The sequence below is a fragment of the Podarcis vaucheri genome (assembly GCF_965113315.1).
Source record: "Podarcis vaucheri genome assembly, chromosome: 7".
Classification (NCBI taxonomy): Eukaryota; Metazoa; Chordata; class Lepidosauria; order Squamata; family Lacertidae; genus Podarcis; species Podarcis vaucheri.
This window is the reverse complement of record NC_138765.1, coordinates 89,395,498-89,414,861: the sequence shown is the minus strand read 5'-3', so window position 1 is coordinate 89,414,861 and position 19,364 is coordinate 89,395,498. Positions and strand designations below refer to the sequence as shown.

Here is a 19,364-nt window from a genome sequence, read left to right as displayed (position 1 = left end):
AAAAATGGGCACTTGAATCGTGAAGTCCAGCGTGCAAGGATTGTTTTGGCACAGTAACTAACCAGCCTCGTGGATTCTCCCCATGTGGCTCACAGCTGTATGCTGTGCTTTTAGAGTTCTCAACAATGGGGACATTCGGAAGATGGTTTGCTGTGTCAAAAAGGAAACAACCTGGCTTTGCTGTGTTTTATAAAACAAACAAACGTGCAAATTGATGTAAGCTCTGACCGGTATGCACCCAACTATAATCTGATAATCTACTTGCATAGGAGCGATATGCTTAAGAGAGAGGACAGCCAGGTGAGCAACACACCACTGCATGCAGGAAGAGGAGCCACAAAGCAGCCCCCGCAAAGCCCCAGGCTCCTGCCACCACTCCACTCCCTGAATCCAGCCTTCACTGTCTGGGGGCCCTCCAGATGTTTGGGACTGCAACTCTCATCAGCCCCAGGGTGGTCCAAAGTGCCTGGAGGTCAACCAGATTGGTGAAGGGGCTGCCTTAGCAAGACGAAGGACACAGGGGACACAGCCTCCCCTCCCACCACAACCCTTCAGCAAAGAAAATAACGGGGATTTTTTGGACAGCGAAAGATGGTGCAGCAACAGCAGCAGCAGCAGCCCTGAACACAGTTGCATTTTGTGTCGCACTGCTATCTCTGGATGAACAGGCTTTGTGGTTTTCAAAGCATGACCAAGAAATCTGCAAAAAGCCATTCGAGACAGATGAGTGTTGGACTGGCCCTTGGCAGATCTGCAAGGAGCTCAAGTGCCTCTTCCACGGGACCTTCAGGCCCCGCAAGACTATTAGCTCTTTCCAACCTCTTCCCCAAGCAATACATTTAAAACGGGACAGGAGGAAATGAGGAGAGCATCCTGTTCCCCTCTCCAGTCCTCTTCAGCCAGCTCTTTGTCAAGGATTTACGAGGTGGGGAGTTCTTTCCTAGGCAGCCTTTGAAACAAACAAGAAGAGTACCGGATGCAAAAGAGGAGGAGCATCTTCAGGATTAAACCCCTCAATCTCTACAGACGTCTCCTCCTGTCTTCAGATGCTACTGGAACGCCAGACAGCAAATAACTAAGCAAATGCCAGCCAAAAAATAGGGAGACGGGGGCAGGGTTTTCATGAGCTGAAACATTCGCTGGTAAGCCGGGAAGATGGTTCACAGTTTCGCGTTTGCTCTTCAATCCCACCCAAGGGCTTCACAATTTAAGATCCAGGTGTAAGTGCTAGGTTTGCCCAGCTGGCAGGGGTGGGGGTGGGAAGAGATACCTGCCTTGACCTACTCCAGGTGGGCCATAGCAAGGAGCAGCTCTGGGAGGTGGGACACAGTCGGACTGAAAGTCAGGGCACACGCAAGCCTTTTTGCGGGCAGGGCCACCGTTAGGTTCTCACTTGGAACTTCCCAGCTTTGGTCATGTATTTGATCCCTTTGAAAGGCTTGTATTTCTCTCCGTACATGTCCAGGCGATTCACTTTCAAACCTAGGAGGGCGGAAAAGGTAAGGAGAGAGGTTGGGGGAGAGCAACTGGGGAAGACCAGACATGGCGGCTCTGTTCTGCCTCCACTGACGGAGGCAGAAGACCCGAGTGCCCATTTCTGGGAGCCACAGGTGAGGGGGGGGCTCTTGTGCACTTCGCAGGGCATCTGCTTGGCCACCGTGAGATCAGCGTGTGGGACTAGATGGGCCACTGGCCTGATCCAGTGGTCTCCTCTTAGCCCTTTGGGATGTTGAGACTGTTAAGCACATGTGCACAGAACTGCTTAATCTTCATGAAACCTATTACGCTAGAGATGGGAAGGAGCAAAGGAGGGGACTAATCGTCTGCTGCAGTCCACTGAGCCATATAGTCTCTTTCACATGTCCCCCTGTAGCAGTAAGATTGCTGCTTTGTACATCCCTGTCTTTAGGCACCAGGCAAAAAAAATAAATAAATCCTCTGTAACCAGGACTTCGTTCTTTAACTATCTGTGGCCTTTTAGAAGGGGGTGGGATGTTTTTAATGTATCCCCTCCCCTGGTTTTAGTGTATCTCTGTGGGGTGGGTGAGTGGGTTGTTAAGTCGCTTTGGGTTGCCTTGGGCAAGATAATGTCATTAAGAAGTTTAATAAATGTTAGGTGAGTGGCTAAGTGCCCCAGAACAGAGTCCAGCAACGATCAGGATACCTCCTTAATCCTTCGGTTAAGGAGCCAGATCTGGTTCCTGGCTCCAAGCTTGACACAGGTAGTAAGGGAATCTCTGAGCCCAGCTCCCACAACACCAGGGGGTCAGAGAACCAGAGCCAAGATGCTTCACCTGAGCTCGAGGAACCAAGTGCCTGCCCCTCCCAAATGACCTGACCAGGGACCACAGGAGGCAGGAGGCCACAGCGCCTAGGCCAGAGGCTGCCCCTTTAAGGACACTGCTTCCCCAAAGGACGTGGAGCCAGAAGAGGCAGGACGGAAGGCAGAGGCTGAAGAGGCCTCCATTCACTCCCAACCTTCTCGTAGCAAGTCACTCACCGGGCATGCTGACCGGCCTGGATGCGTGAGCTCCTCCTGGCACCAGACTGATAGGGCATGACAGAAGAAAGGGGATTCTCAAGGATGGCGTCCAGGGTAGAGAACGTTTGGCCTAGGAAGACCTACCTGCTTTGGTCAGGTATCTCTTTAAAGAAACTGGCAAAGGGGACACTGGGCATTCATTAAAACACCAATCCCCCCACCTATTTGCCCAACAGAGTGGGAGCTTTTCAAGGCGGCTCAAAGCAACCATTAAGATGGAATAAGGGTGGCTTTTGCGTCAGCAACAGGCTGTTAAATTGCCTTGCAGGCCCACCACCCTCTGCTGTCGTCTGCTTTGGTTTATCCTAATTGGGTCAACTGAGAGAGAAATGTTTCAAACGGAAGTGCGTAAGTTTAAAAAAGCGGAGCGTTACTGAACTCTCTGCCCACATACCGGAAATGGCCAGCTGCTGGATTTTGAACTGCAGGTTGATGGTGGGGTTCTCGTCCGGCTTGGAGGCTCCTGCCTGGAGGCTCATGGTCCCCTTCAGATTGGGCAGCTTTTGGGGGTTGATCTTCCCCACATCCCAAGACAGCAGCTTCACAGGAGAAACAGAAGACAGGCAACCACAGAGCTTGGAGTCAGTAAGAGAGTGGAAGGTTGAAAGCCAGTGTGATGTCATGGCTGGAGGGCTGGACTAGGACCTGGGAGAGACCAGGGTTCAAATCCCCACTGAGTCATGAGGCTCGCTGGGTGACCTGGGGACAGTTACTCACTCTCAGCCTCACAGGATTGTTGTGAAGATAAAACGGGGAGGAGAAAAAGAAGTGTATCACCTTGAGTTCCTTGGAAGGAAGTTGCAATATAAAGGTAATAAATGAATAAATAAAATAAAATAAGGTTTGGGGCCTGGAAAGTGTAGGACTTGCAGTGCTGACACACAGGAAGGAAGGGTATCAGAATATGCCTCTGCCTTGACCTCAGACATGCAGACCAATCTGCAGCTAATGCACTGTGAATTAATTTGAGTTTACATCTCACCCCTCTTGTGTGCTTATTCAGAAGCAAGTTCTTGCTCTATTCAGAGGACCTAAGTGTGGACAGGAAGCTTTAGTTAATCATCCAAGACACCCTTCCCAGGGTGCTGCTGCCTGGGAGGAAACAGTAAGAACAGGGGCTTCTAAGCAGTGGTGCCCTCCCTGGGGAATTCATTGTTTGCTCACTGGACACCTCTAGTGGGCTGACCAAGACCTTTCCTCTCTTAAAGCAAACTGGTCATTCCTATTGCTGCCATCTCCAGTTCCACTCTACTCACTTGACTGCCTTGGCGACTGCAAAATGTTTTTAACTTGGGTTCAATATATCAGTGCATATGCACATTGTGTGGCCTGTCTTCAAGTGTCTTGGCTTTGAAGACACTCAAACTCAGGACACAAGGGAGAAACGTGCTAAGAAGAAGGCCCGCTTGGCAAATCCACACCATGATCAACTCCCATCCGGAAACCAATGTCCCCCTGTGGAAGGATGGGTGGATCCAGAATTGGCCTCCACAGTCACTTACGGACTCATTGCTAAAACTCTGTGGAAGACCATCTTACTCTGCTAAAAGTGATCGCCAAAGAAAGAAAAAACATTGTGTGGCAAGTAGGAATGGATCTCAGGTTCTCATTTTTTCAGTCGTAATATCTGTACTCCAAATTTCTGCAGCAACTTGTGGATTATTATTTTTTAATCCTCCTGAAAATTCACCAGCATCTTAGTGCTAATTTCTCCTAGTGAACACATTTTGGTATACTATTTTTAGTAATATACACAATTTCACAAGCAATTTCCTGTAATATAATACATTATTGTATGTTGTTTTCACTAATACACATGTTTCTATGCACAGTTTAGTATATATTTCTGTACACGTTATTTGGCTGGAGAACCGCATGCAGAAATTGTGCCACTCTAATTGCCCTAATTTGAAAAGACATTGAAAAGCATCTAAATGGGTCAAGGGGCTCTCATCTCCTCTCTTCCTGGAAGACGAGAGAAATTGTTCAAGAACCAGACTCTGCTGCCCCATCCGCACCTCCCTTCTCACCTTTGTGACAGGATCAAATGTGTGCGTCCCCTGCGAAGGCGTGAGGGTCATGTTTAAGACTCCTTTGGGCATCTGGCTGGTGACCATCACCCCCTCCACGCTCTTCCCCATTGTCTGCTTGGGACCCACGGTGATCTCAAAGCGGCCCAAGGAGTTGCTGTCCCGGAAACTGATGTTGTGCTTCACATAAACAGGGATGGACACCAAGCTGGAAGAGAGGAGACACCATTGCAGCAGCAGCAGCAGCAGCAGCAGTAAAAACCAGCTCCCCCCAACCTGGTGTCCTGCTCCATATGTTTTGGAAAACAACTCTCATCAAGCCTAGCTAGTAGGGCAGTCACGTTTCGGCACTGTGGTCCAAACCGCACACCCCTCACCCCGCCGCCGCCCCACTGTGCTGGCCAATGATGATGGGAATGGCAATTAAAAGCATCTGGAGCAGGGCACCAGGTTGGAGAAAGCCGCCCTAACCTGCCCGGTCCTGTGTAGCAGGCTAATGTTCAGCAGTCACATGCGATGGTCCTTCCTAGAGGATAGCTGGGGCTGGCTGGTGTCTGTGGGGAGCAGGGCAGGGAGAGGAGAGTCCTTCTGAAGTAGGCTCTGATGTCTTCCTTGCACAATGATATCTATTATATTTTAAAGGTTTCTAGTTCTTATGACTGCAGAGGAACACCTGAAAGAATATCTTCCCCAGGTTTTCCATGGTAATTCCAAATGCATTGGCAGTAATATGCAAGAAGCCAGAAGGGACTGTTGAGCAGCACTCTGGTGGTCTGAGGAGTGGGATTTCAATAGCCTGTGGTTAGTTCTCTCTGGCCTCTGCACCCAAGGCTATTTATTTTTGATTCTCTATATTCTGTGACTTCTAATCTTTGCCAAAAATATATACAGTACAGGCAGTGACTGTTATGTACTCGACCGCACATGCGTGCACTGTGCTAAACTTTGATGTTACCCCAAAAGTCACAAAAAGGGGCAGGGTGGGGCAGGGGCTCAATGAGGTGTTTGCAGGTTTTTCAATGGGTGCTCTGATTACACACAATTTCTCACAAGCACGCAATGACCTGGAACACAACCCCTGTGCAAGCGGAGTTGCCTGTAAGCTTCCTCTGCACAATGTGTTCCAGGTGCATCATTTGGGAATGCCTTGTGGAGGACAAGGATTTTTGTAGAGCCAAAGATGCATTGTAGATCTGAAACAAATTTGGGGGAGAGATGGTGGCTCCCAAGTGCTTTTTTCCTTTTTAAATTTGGCTTGCAAAACTATGAATTTACATTGTCAGCATTCCCAATGACAACTACTTTCAGATTTATAGATTTTAGTCAGTCAGTCAGTCAGTCAGTCAGTCAGTCAGTGTGTGTGTGTGTGTGTGTGTGTGTGTATAAAACCTTGCCTCCTTCCTTACAGACTGGCTTCTTTGCTGCGTAGCTTTCGGCAAATGCTGGAGACATACCTCGTTACCCTTAGACGCCCGAGATGTGTGTTTTCAGGACATACCGTACTCTTGTGAATGTAGTATGTTCTGTTTTTAATTCAGAATTTTAAGTTGTTGTAACCCGCCCTGGGACTTGATGATGAAGGGTGGGCAATGAAGAGAAGAGAAATAAAATCAAAAAGGGAATGGAGCCAATAAGAGGGTGGCAGTTCCCCTGGGTGGGGGAGAAGCAGAATGTCACCACGAGGGATTCCTTTTCAAACCAAGGGTTTAGGGAAAGCTCCTGGACCTTGGGAGTCAATGACTGCTCCCAACCCCGCTCCTTACTTCTGAGCGCTGACATGATATGACAGCAGACGGAAGTTCCCATCTGGAGGAATGAAGGAGAGGATTCGTTCTGATTCCCAACGCTTGAAACGCACACAAGGGTGGAAGCTGACGTCATCCAGCAACCTGGGATTCTAATGCAAGCAAGATAAAGACAGCAGAGATTTCTAACCAGACTGTTCTCTCTCCTGAAATCAGTGGGTTGTCTTAATACCCATTTCAGAGGTCTAATTGAGGGCTGGGCCTTTGGGACTCTCCCCAGGTCACACACCCTCCCCGGCCAGGCATTGGACCCTCCTTGGGTGCTTTCACTTGGATAGGTGCCCTTGAACTTTGGTAGTGACTCTTGCTTGTCTGGATGGAGGAGAGATGAGCATGTGCAGAAACCAGCCTACTAGACAAAGGTTTGTTGCTCTGCTTGCTTTTGCCTCTGTCTCCATGCAACACTGTCATGTGGCCCCCAAGGGGTTGCCCAAAAGGAAATATGGCCCTTCAGCTGAAAAAGTGTCCCCCACCCCTAGTTTAAACCCTCCTTCCCACCACAACATTCTGCAGTGCCTTCCACCCACACCAGCCAGTTCCTCTGGCATCTTCCCCCAGGGAACCTTGGCAGGTCTGCAGGACAAGCCCCACTTGAATGCCTGGACCTCAACAGTCATCAAGTGATGAAGGACCACACAAGCCCCCTTGGGCTTGATGGCCATCTTCCAGGCTTCCCTGACATCTGAAGCGAGGCACAGAGAGAGCAGGAAAAAGGTCTTTCTCTGTTGTGAGGCTCCATATAGCCAGGTATGGAATGCCTTCCCTAGGGGTGCTTGCCTGGTGCTGACTTTGATGCTGTACTGTTGCTAGGCAAATAATTTTAAAAATTGCCTAAGCATCACTGTAGGCAGCAATTTTCCTGCTTGGCTCCTCCTGCTTTTTTACAATCTGGCATGTGAATGTTTTTATACACCAACTGTTCTACTATATTACATATGCCACCCTGACATTTTTATACGGAAGAGAAGCACAGAGTTGTATCCAATTAAACGGGAACCATTGAGATTAATGGACCACCCACCCACACCATTCCACTTCATTTGTTCTGCAATGTTTGCCCAACGTGACCACATCACTGCTGCCTGGTGGGCCATTATTGCACTATAGCGCAATAAAAGAAGGACAAAAAACAAACAGAGTATTTACAGTATAAAAAAATACACAAGATTTCAGCAGAGAGTTACAAGACATGCATGGATTGGAGATGAAGCAGGATTTCTGCCCCAAATGTTTTGCAGGCACAAGCAGTACAGCAAGTGGGGTTGCCTTTAACTGTCCCATCAAGATCATGGGTGCAAATAATCATTAAGGCACAAGAGAAAGGACATACGGAGGGGACCATAAGCCTGTGATGATCCTTAATTCCAGTAGGTCTATTCAGAGCATGGAAAAAGCAAGCAAGAGGTCCTATGGCCCTCTCAAACTTTACCATAAAGGAGAGGGTAAGGTCTGGCATCCCAGTTAATTTCACGCAAGCATCAATCACCCCTTGGATTTCAGCCGTAATCGTGGAACCTGCCATGGGAAATAAAACCCAAGTGGGTCACAAAGGAGGTCAGGAAACCCAGGGAAATCACTTTGGACACTGATTATGGTTAACAGTAGTCAAGACTTTTCAAAATGGTAGATCACTTTGTAAGTTACATCTGAAAAGTAGCATGCAAACACCATCACTGGCGAGGGAAATGAAATGAACAAGAGGAGGGGAAAGCATTGAAATGTGTCTTCCTTTGGCCCCAAATGCTGCTGCTTCTGTTCATTGAGGCAAGGACACTGCTGCCTAGAGGCGATGCCATGTGAATACAGATCTATGTACCTGATTTGTCAATGATGGCATCTATCTCCTCAATCACATCAAAATAGGCCTCGTTGTTGGTGTACTTCACACCGGTTCTTCGCCAAGGAACAACAGACAGCTGTCCTGTGGGGAGCTGCTCTCCCACATTGGTGCTTCCTGAAAAGGTTAAAAGAGATGGCAGTAGACAAGTGGACAGCCACACCCATTTCCTAATTTCTCATACTCTTGTACCACAGCAAAACACTGCTCTCTCTCTCAGAAACAGCAGTATTTTCAGATTGCATTTAGTGCAAGGAGTTCCCACCAGGAAGAGCCAAAATATTTTGCTTCTGCATACCAGATTCATAGGGCAGAAGCTGTATGCATATGGAAGTTTGCAACTCTTGCAGCAAAATATCCCACAGCCCAAAGGGAGCAGCCAAGTCTCGCTGAGGTTAATGAGAGCTACTCACACATAAATTTGCTCACATTTTTATGGCAAGGAATGCACCAAACTTGGGGGTATTTGTGTCTTCTTGAAAAATCTTCTTTGCATATGTTCTTGCAGGTCTGTGAGGCATTCGCCCTCCAGGGACAACTTCTGGTACAGTAGGAGAAGTCATAGAATCATAGAATCATAGAGTTGGAAGAGACCACAAGGGCCATCGAGTCCAACCCCCTGCCAAGCAGGAAACACCATCAGAGCACTCCTGACATATGGTTGTCAAGCCTCTGCTTAAAGACCTCCAACGAAGGAGACTCCACCACACTCCTTGGCAGCAAATTCCACTGCCGAACAGCTCTTACTCTCAGGAAGTTCTTCCTAATGTTTAGGTGGAATCTTCTTTCTTGTAGTTTGGATCCATTGCTTCGTGTCCGCTTCTCTGGAGCAGCAGAAAATAACCTTTCTCCCTCCTCTATGTGACAAACTTTTATATATTTGAACATGGCTATCATATCACCCCTTAACCTCCTCTTCTCCAGGCTAAACATGCCCAGCTCCCTTAGCCGTTCCTCATAAGGCATCATTTCCAGGCCTTTGACCATTTTGGTTGCCCTCCTCTGGACACGTTCCAGTTTGTCAGTGTCCTTCTTGAACTGTGGTGCCCAGAACTGGACAGAGAAATGAACATTGTCTTATGCACACTGAAACTGTGTATAAATCTTACAGTGTGGGAACATGGGCGGGCAAGATCCCTGCTGGGATTCTGACTGTTCATTTGTAGTTCAGAACAAATTATAAATAAAATCAAATAATAATTAAAAATCTTCTCCACATTGGCAAGACAGATCCCATCACCATTAGCCCTGAGAACATTATTCTCAAACTAAGGCATAACCTCTTGGCTACCTTCATCCTCACAGAGATCTAGGATGAATGGGAGAAGGTGCTTTTTCAGGAAAGCTTTGTTTAGGTCCCCAAAGCTACAGTTGGAGACAATGGGTACGTGCAACAGTTAACCATAGCTTCTACTTACATTCAAACCAACAAACTATGGTTAACTGCTTCCAAGCCAACCAACTTTAGGCTGTCTCTCCATATTCTGGCTTGCTGAGAAGCCATTAATCATAGCTTCCAGGTTGGTACATAATGAGAAGCTATTTTTAAACTGTGGCTTCCTGGCTCATTTCCCCATTCTATGAAGGGAGCAGCAAAGCAGCTGCATGTGGAGGAACAACGCTGGCTCATAACTTGGCATATTAAGCCAAGATTTGATCATCCAAACATAGCCACTGATGACCAAATGAGACTATCTGAAGGTAGGAGCTGTGGGGGCATATAATCTGCATGCAAACCAGGAATGGGAAGCCCTCTAGATGTTGTTAAGGCTCCAAATCTCCTCATTCCTGACCACAGGCCATGTGAGCTGAGGCGGATAAGAGTTGGAGCCCAATGTTATCTAGAGAGCCATAGGTTCCCTGCCTTCAGTGCAGACAATCAGCTCACTGGCCTGTATTGCAGTGTGAGAAAACGTATTGACAAAACTTATTGACTTATTGACGCGGCAGCTAAAAAAGCCAATGCAATTCTGGGCTGCATCAATAGGAGTATAGCATCTAGATCAAGGGAAGTAATAGTGCAACTGTATTCTGCTCTGGTCAGACCTCACCTGGAGTACTGTGTCCAGTTCTGGGCACCACAGTTCAAGAAGGACACTGACAAACTGGAACGTGTCCAGAGGAGGGCAACCAAAATGGTCCAAGGCCTGGAAACGATGCCTTATGAGGAACGGCTAAGGGAGCTGGGCATGTTTAGCCTGGAGAAGAGGAGGTTAAGGGGTGATATGATAGCCATGTTCAAATATATAAAAGGATGTCACATAGAGGAGGGAGAAAGGTTGTTTTCTGCTGCTCCAGAGAAGCGGACACGGAGCAATGGATCCAAACTACAAGAAAGAAGATTCCACCTAAACATTAGGAAAAACTTCCTGACAGTAAGAGCTGTTCGACAGTGGAATTTGCTGCCAAGGAGTGTGGTGGAGTCTCCTCCTTTGGAGGTCTTTAAGCAGAGGCTTGACAACCATATGTCAGGAGTGCTCTGATGGTGTTTCCTGCTTGGCAGGGGGTTGGAATCGATGGCCCTTGTGGTCTCTTCCAACTCTATGATTCTATGATTCTAAAAATTAGAAGTAGAAAGCGGTCAAAGCCAAATATGAAGAACAGCTGTTGAACTGAATATGGGTCAGTTGTCAGGTTGTCTAGATGCAGAATAGTGTCTCAGAACCATTCAGTTGTCAAACTTGTTCGTGACAGTCTTCTTGACATCATCTGAACTGAGCTGAAAGAGCTGCCTCTTCCATTCATTCCAGCTGTTCAGGAGGATAAACCTGGCTGTGCTCTTTGTCAAGAGGAGGTCCACAATGCCACCTGCGCTTCCCCAGTGAAAACAGTAAGTCATGGGATCCATCTAGCACATGCAGTGAAGATTCTTCAGGAAGTTATGAACACCACCAGAGTCTGATGCATCTCTCATCAAATGTATCTCTCATTGATGCAACCCTGCATAAAATTTACTTGCAAGCAAATCCTACTTGTCTCAGTGGGGACAAACTTCCAGTTGCAAAATGCAGCTGTGAAACCTTTTTACTTTAAAGCTCTTACACCAGTTCTCCACTAGTTCACCTGTTAAGGCTCAGCCCTCGCCCACTGGGAAAATCCAGTGAAAAGTGTGAGATAACTCTCGCTGCACTGCATCATCGTTTAACCACCCCACCAACAAATGAGAATGCGTGCTCATCAGTTAACGCCATCCAATCTCCCTGCGAACAAATCAGAGTGAACGCTCAATAAATAGGTTATTTGGAGACCACACACACACACATACACAAAATCACAGACCTGTAATGGTGTTGACAACTGTCCGTAGGATGGTCGGGGGCTTGATCAGCTCCTTCAGAATGTTGGACTCAGTAGCCAATGGGAATCCATTGTCCAGCATCTCCTCCAGCACCTCATAGACCACCACGACATTGTCCTTGATGACAATCTCGGAGCAGACGCCAAAATAATCCTGTGTGTGGAAACAAGGTTAACAAGCCTCCTCAGGGTGTCTGCTGAAACAGGCCAAAGAGGGAGAGCTCCGCTTATTCCCCATGAAAAGAAAAGCCAGAGGTGGTTTTCCTGTGTAGCAAGGTGAGGAAGCCACTTCAAGCAGGAGTTTTGAGGTATCACTGGGAGCAGCACAGTGAGATATGGAGAGTCCTGGCCCATGGTGTCAGGGAGATGGAAACGGCAAAAGAGCTAAGGGGAGAGACCAGCACTTATAGAGAGCCTAAAGAGATAATTAGTAGCCTGTCATCCGACAGCGAAGAAGAGGCAGGGAGGGGGGAGGCTGAGCCCGGAACTAGTTATTCTTTGAACAGAGGAAATCAGAGGCGGGGTTTCCACCGACCAGCCTGCTGGGGAAGAAAAAGTAAAAAAAAAACCCTAAGGGGCATCTTAGCCGACAGGGTCAGACATGCTTTGAAGCTCTGGAAACTTTCTTTTGAACTTTGTAAATGAATCTAAAAGACAGCAACTGGCAGCGAGCCTGGAGTTTTATCTATGCCGGCTTTGGCAGCACTCACCTCTCACACATGGGATACATGGGATCACAAGGAACGAATGGTACTGCTTGGGACCAGGTTAGGTCAGCCTTTTCCATCCACAGTCCATGCAGGTGACTGCAATCTATTGGGGGGGGCACTGCTCCCCATACCAAAGTCCATTTGGCATGGGTTCAAAGGAGGGCCTTTTCCATTGAGGAGCCCATTTTGTGGAACGAGCTCCCTATAGAGACCAGGTGAGCATAGACAATGGAGGCCTTTTGCAGACAACTGAAGACCTTTCTGGGATTCCTTGACTATTGGTATAGAACTCCTTTAAGAACATCTTAAGAACCTGCTGGATCAAGCCAATGGCCCATCTAGTCCAAAAACCTGTGGCCAACCAGAGGTCTGTGGGAAACCCAAAAGCAGCACCTGAGCACCCGAGCAGTCTCACCCACTGTGGTTCCAGCAACTGGAATTCAGACAGAATTTTGCTCTCACCTGTCTATGGTGGAATTGAGAAATCGGGAAAATAATTTGAGACTAAGATCTATCCCAGAGCTTGAGAAAGAAGATTTGATTGGCTACTTGACAGCAGAATTTTCTAAGTTCTGGGGTATAGAAGCAGATAAAGATTTTAAAATAACAACTGCGTTTAGATTGGGAAGAGCAGCAAGGAGGGACAGGCCCAGAGACTGTTTGATCATTCTGAGATCCAAACAGGAGAGAGACAAAATACTAGACCTTCATTTCAAGAAATCGCTTGAGATCCAAGATAAAAGAGCGGAAATTTATAAAGATATACCAAAACAACTTCTGGACCTTAGAACCGCGTATACTGACTTAGCAAGACTACTGAGAGGCAACGGGATACCCTACAGGTGGGAGTTTCCCCAAGGTTTATCTTTCAACTACAAAGGAAAGAAAGTTAAAATTAAAACAACAGAGGACAACAAGAAATTCCTGCACGACCACGGAGAGGATCTGCAGAAGGGAATAGCAGTTCCTTGGCCACAGCCACAGCCTGGAATAGAACCAACACCTTCTCCAGGATGTCTCTGCAGCTGGATCAAGCCAATGGCCCATCTAGTCCAAAAACCTGTGACCAACCAGAGGTCTGTGGGAAACCCAAAAGCAGCACTGGAGCACAAGAGCAGTCTCACCCACTGTGCTTCCAGCAACTGGAATTCAGACAGAATTTTGCTCTCTTGGTTGCTGCTGTTGTTGAAAAGTACTGTATATGGCTTGTCGATGTTTTAACTGGTGTTATTTATTGCTTTTATGTATACTGTGAACCACTTTGAGATTTATAAAATGTATAAATGAAGAATAGCATTTCAGTATTAAAAAACCACACAGTGAAGTAAAATAATTGGGGAACAACGCTGGTCCACCTGGAAGTGAACCAGAGCACTCTGTAACTGTGGTGAGAATGCTGGAATAGGGCCAAGGAGACAAGCGCTTCAATGTCACCCAGCCATGAGGCTCACAAGGCGCCTTGGGGCCAGTGACTATTTACTGACCTTACTCCTACAGGGTCTTGTGAGGATAAAGTGGGAATATTTTGTGTGGTGGGGGGCAGGGACAGGGCGGAGGGGAGAGACCCATGCTTGTCACCACAAGTTATTTGGAAGAATTGAAGTATAAAATTATTAGAAGTTAGGAAGCATCTGGTCCTGTTGATATCAGAACATCACCCTGGATTATGACCCAAGTTGGTCTGGAGTTTCCCAAATTTGGGAGGGTGGACTCTCCTCCATCTTCCCCGGCCCTTTTCTTACAGTCACCAGGAAGCTACAGTGGTAACTGGAGGAGGAGAAAATGAGGCACATAAATAATGAAGGAGTGCAGAGAAGCATCCCTGATGCTCAGCTCATCAGATTACAACTCAGATTCCATCACTGGGTCTCATGTGCTGACAGGTAGTTAGAAAATTGTGGTGGGTGTGCAGTCTGAGCATGCCCAAAGTAAGAAAGGAGGCGAAAGCCATTTTTCTGTAAGGAAGGGTAAAAAATTAGGAAAGAGAACTGGAGCATCTCTGAGGTGGCCTTTTAAATGGGGGTCTAGGAGTCCGCACGGCCAAGAGCCCGAAAGAAGGGTGGTTCTTCAGTGGTGGAGCACCTGCTCTGAACGCATCTCCAGGTGGGGTGGCAAAAGACTCCTTCCAGAAGCCCTTTAGAGCTGCTGCCAGTCAGTGGGACTGGTGGCAGGCAACCTGTGGCCCTCCAGATGTCGATGGACTCAAACTGCCATCCTCCCCAGTCACCATGCCCAATGGCAATAGATTGCATGAGCTGCAAACATCTCCTGAAAAGCGGTCTGAAAGCTTAACAACAGTCCAACAACAACCCATCAAACAAACAAACAAACAAATAGTCCTCCATCTGGAGGGTTTTGAGTCGTCCCCCCCACTCCGGCAGTGTAGACCATGGAAAACTAGATGGAGCAGTGGTCTGACTCTGTATAAGGCAGCTTCGTATGTTCCTGATCATGAGGTGCCCTGTGACAAAACACAGAATCCTACACCAGATTCTAGTCCTCGTTGCCATTTTACGTACCTGAAAAGTATCCACAACCCGATGAAGAAATTCAATGACAAAAAGCGGGGGTACCTCTGTCTGGATCACTGCCACAAAGAAGATCTTGTGCCGATAGACACTCAAGAGATAGTGGTGAGGGGTGGGGATCACGGGGGGCACATTTTCTGCCTCTGAGGCTCTTTCCTGTGCCTCAAAGAAGTAGTCACAAACCGAGCGGCTAACCACACTTTTCCAGTGTTTCTCAAGGAAGATGTCTCCAGAAGAGTTGATCAGGAAGAGGCTGTGAATCATGGCTGGTCCAACAGGGAAGCACAACGCTGGAGATGCCTTGCCAAGTCCAGAGGAAGTGGGACTGTGCTACTTCAGATCTTTAAAAAATCAACAGTGACAAAATATATATTACTTCATTGAGTGTTATTGAGGAAGGCCAGTTCACAAGTGTTGTACTAGCACCTGGGAGACCAGGATTCAGATCCCAGCTCAAGCATGAAGCTCACTGTCTCTCTGCCTAACCACAGGGTTGCTGTGAGGATAAAAAGATGGGATATAAAAGGAGTAATCAGAACAAATAAATCTCAGGACCAAAGTAATTTCACCCCACCCGGTCCTTATTGCCCAGCAGCCACAGCAGCTCCCACCCAGCTGCTCAAGATGGTTCACTGTTAAAACAGTGTTTATGGAAGACAATCTCACTCTGCTATGAGTGATAGCCAAAGAAGCAGCAGCAGCAGCTCATGAGGGTGTTGGGGTGGTTATATGTAATCTCAGTTTTAATACTGTTTGTGCCTTCAGAAGTTTAAGGACAGACCTACAGCTTTGTTTCCATGTTTAACTTCCTGCTGAAACCCTGTATCTCTTTATGCTGCAATGAGGGGCCCCTCTAGGCGGCAATAATGCTGAGGAGGCATCCCAGAATAACCAAGGAGGGGGAATGATGTGTGGCTGGTCCAGTATACACCCACCACTAATGCCCCATTACTGTGTCAATGACATCTTGCAGAATAGATCTTCAAAACAAAAAACACACACCACCATCCCCCGCAACCCTTGGCCAGTCTCCATTCACACACCCTCTCATGTCCCTCTACGTCAGCCCCCACCTCCTCAAATTTTGGACTGCTCACTTTATCAATCATCTATTAAGCTTGAGCCAGTCTTGTCCCTTCACTTCCAGGTGCCCCATTACAAGTAAGATACCTTCCTTTCATTCCTAGCCTTCATCCAATTAGCTCATCCGGTGTTAAGCTTTGGAGACTACAGCAAACTGAGAGATGGTTCACACTTGCAGTCACAACCAAGAGAGAATTGGAGTGAGAATTTCAGGTGTGGGACCATGGCAGGAAACGTGATGTGATTACGATGCAATTGCATGGATGGAAAGTAACAGCGACAGTATTTGCAGAAATGGTGTTATGTTTTCTGCATGTACTGATCAGTTCCAGTTAGGCTTTCTCCACAGGGTCACATACCTTGTGAAGGCTTGAGCCTGACCAACAAGCACTCTCTCTACAATGACATCCATGCACCAATGTCAAATATCAAGGGAATGCACAGGGGCATTTCTGACAATGCTGCACATTTATGGATCAGATTCTCGCTTAGGGTTTGCCAGAACCCAAACCTCAATGCGTTTCAAGAGCAGAATAAAACTTCTTTTATTTGTGCAGTTGTTTGACAGCTGGGATTGCAGACTTTATTTAAATTTACAAGAATGTTTCCTTTCTTAGCTGCTTATAATAAAATGCTAGTATTACAAATTAATGTGGTACCAGATAATAATATACTATGTGACCCCAAAGCTCTGTTGTGAATTTCTCCCAGGCTTTCCCTTAGTAATCACCAGGGTCTCCAGCATCCACATTCCTGTTTTTCTATTCAGGGATCCACAATTGCACTTGCCAGTCTTCCCCTAGAAAAAGCAAGGATAGCATAAGCCTCTGAGCTTCTCTGCTTGGGAGGAGTGGAGGGGCCACATTGCACCTAAGAGGCACTCAGCAGGTAGACTTCTCATCATTTCCCAAATGGCTCTGAGGTTCAGGGCAACAAAAACAACACCCCCCCCTTCCCACCTCAAAGTTGGGGAAGATGTCAAGGTATTCTCACCCCTTGCATTTTAAATAAAAGCACACATTCTACTCATGTAAAAACACCAGGCAGGCCCCACGCTGATTCCTGGACTGTCCATGGGCCGGACTGAGAAGGCGATTGGGCCGCATCCAGCCCCTGGGCCTTAGTTTCCCTACCCATGCTGTAAGTCAACCCCCTACACAACACAGGTTGTAAATCTGCAAGCAACCCCAGCTGCAGTCTCTCAGCTCTCCAGAATAAAAAGCCCGTCCGTGGATGTTGCTTGTAATTCTTAAAATCCTCATTACAACTGCATAGCTCACAGCTAGACATCCACAGGGTTGTTGTTTTTAAGAACCAAGAGCTCCACCTCCACATTAGAGCATGTGTTATTTCTAAGAATTCCTATTACAATTGCCCCAGAGCACAGGGAGGATTTCTGCTAACTCGACTATTACTTAGTGATGTGGGTTAATAAAATAAATTAATTCCCCCTCCCCCATACAACTTAGGGAAATTTGCACTGAATAGTTTTCTGTTTCCATCAGAAGATATTGTGATGCATTGGAGTAATCTAATTTAGCACATTCGTTTTACTTGCATTTAGCAAACAGATTAAAAAATTAAAACTCCAAAGTAGCCTAATATTGAATTATTGCACTTGGTATCCATTCATTCTTAGTAACAAACTTTTAAAATGGAAGCATTTTCATAGAAAAATAAAGAGCTGGAAAATGTGGAATGTTTTCAACTCAACATGGCTATTACGGCCCTACTGTCTTCTAGGATGCTAAGCTGAAGACCCTCATGGAGCTCCTAAGCATCCCACTGGGACACCTTCACGCCTAACATACCAGCACATGAGCCACTTACGCAAACACTCCCTTTCATACAACCCTCCACACCTCCGGAAGGCAGAGCCCTATATCTTATGTACCTTTTCAACTCCCTGTTCTCCATTGCAACCCCACAGATTTCACCCACATGACCTCATGGAATCCCCATAGCAACCTTGCCAGGGAGATTAAGCCGAGACAGTGACTGGCCCAAAGGGGCTTCATGGCTGTGTCAGGATTTGGTCTCCCAGGTCCTACCCTGACCAACGCTCTAGCTGCTGCACATACTGGCTCAAGCAGCCTTTGCCAAAGGTGGTGCCCTCCGCAGAGGGGAGTTGGAGTGGAACACCACCTAGAAGAGTGTTTCCCAAACCTGGGGCTCCAGCTATTTCTGGACTACAACTCCCACCATCCCCGGCTAGCAATACCAGCAGTGAGAGATGATGGGAACTGGAGTCCAAAAGCAGCTGGCAGCCTACGCTTGGGAGGGCGCCACCTTGGCCAATGTTGCGCTCCCCACTGGCGGAACCCCGCGAGACTGCGCCTCGGAACCCCCCGTGGGCCGCAGCCCCGCCTTCCCGCCCGGGAGTCTCGGCCTGCGACCCTCCCAGCCCCCCGGGGCTCCAGGGTCCGGCCCGCCCGCCCCGGCTCACCGGACGCTCCCTCTCCTCGCCAGAGCCTTGGCCACGCCCCTTGCCCCGGCGGTCTCCGCTGATTGGTTCGCGGCAGACAGCCCCTCGCCCTCTCCCCCCCCGCCGGCAGCACCAGCTGAGAAGGGGGCGGCTGCGTGGGGCGGAGCTCCTCCACGTCGGACGCTGATAGGCTGGAGCGAAGGGGCAATAGCGGGGCGACCTACCCGAGTGGCAGCCGCGGCGGCCCGTGAGCCTCGACCGCAGCGGAGAGCGGGGCTGGCGATTGGTCGGCAGCAGGGGGGCTCTTTCCGCGGCCCTGGCCTTAGCAACGGGCCGTCGCCCGAACCCGCGCCTCGTCCGTCCGCCCACGCACGCGCAGCGCGTGACGCTCAGGTGGGCCTCGCGCGAGAAAGAGGGCGGGAGGGCAGTGACGTCATCGAGGAGCAGCCGCAGCGGGCGCGTCATTCTGGCTCTTTTAAGGGCGCCTGAAGGGCTGGAAACACAGCGCGCGGGGGGGGGGGGGGGATGCCTGGGCAGTTCTCTTTCCCAAGGGCCTCTTTCCACAAGAGCTTTCTCCCGATTGCAGTGCAGAGTGTTTGAGGACCAGGAAAATCCTTGTTTACAAAGCTGTTGTACTACCAACATTACTGTATGCTTGTGAAACATGGACCACTGATAAACGCCATCTCCAGCTCCTCGAAAGATTCCATCAACGGGGTCTCTGAAAATTTGATACATCACTTGGAAAGACAGGAGAACTAATGCCAGTGTACTGGAAGAAGCAAAGATCACCAGTGTTGAGGCAATGATTCTTCAACATCAGCTTCGTTGGACTGGTCATGTTGTGCGGATGCCTGATGATTGTCTTCCAAAGCAACTACTCTATTCCCAGCTTAAAAATGGAAAGTGTAATGCTGGTGGTCAACAAAATATGTTTAAAGACTGTCTCAAGGCAAATCTAAAAAAATGTAGTATAAACACTGACAACTGGGAAACACTGGCCTGCGAGTGTTCCAGTTGGAGAACAGCCTTTACCAAAGGTGGGCTTTGAAGGCACTCGAACTCAGGACGCAAGGGAGAAATGTGCTAAGAGGAAGGCATGCTTGG

The 19,364-nt window shown here is 48.1% G+C and overlaps 1 protein-coding gene across 3 annotated transcripts; it reads right to left on the bottom strand.

The window, feature by feature from the left end:
• Positions 1–18,410, bottom strand: AP3M2 (adaptor related protein complex 3 subunit mu 2). 3 transcript variants are annotated; one of them, XM_082230270.1, is made up of 10 exons: positions 18,279–18,344; positions 16,563–16,631; positions 14,741–15,090; positions 11,494–11,665; positions 8,194–8,331; positions 7,807–7,892; positions 6,336–6,469; positions 4,573–4,780; positions 2,937–3,081; positions 1–1,482 (listed from the first exon to the last, which is right to left on the bottom strand). In XM_082230270.1, exons 3-10 carry the CDS (start codon positions 15,011–15,013, stop codon positions 1,382–1,384), a joined length of 1,257 nt encoding a protein of 418 aa, XP_082086396.1. In that variant the 5' UTR covers positions 15,014–15,090; positions 16,563–16,631; positions 18,279–18,344; the 3' UTR covers positions 1–1,381. The 3 variants fall into 3 exon arrangements, with proteins under 3 accessions (XP_082086396.1, XP_082086397.1, XP_082086398.1); XM_082230271.1 differs by lacking the exon at positions 16,563–16,631 and having other exon boundaries at positions 18,279–18,410; XM_082230272.1 differs by lacking the exons at positions 16,563–16,631; positions 18,279–18,344 and adding an exon at positions 16,492–16,513.
• Between the last annotated feature and the right edge of the window lie 954 nt (positions 18,411–19,364).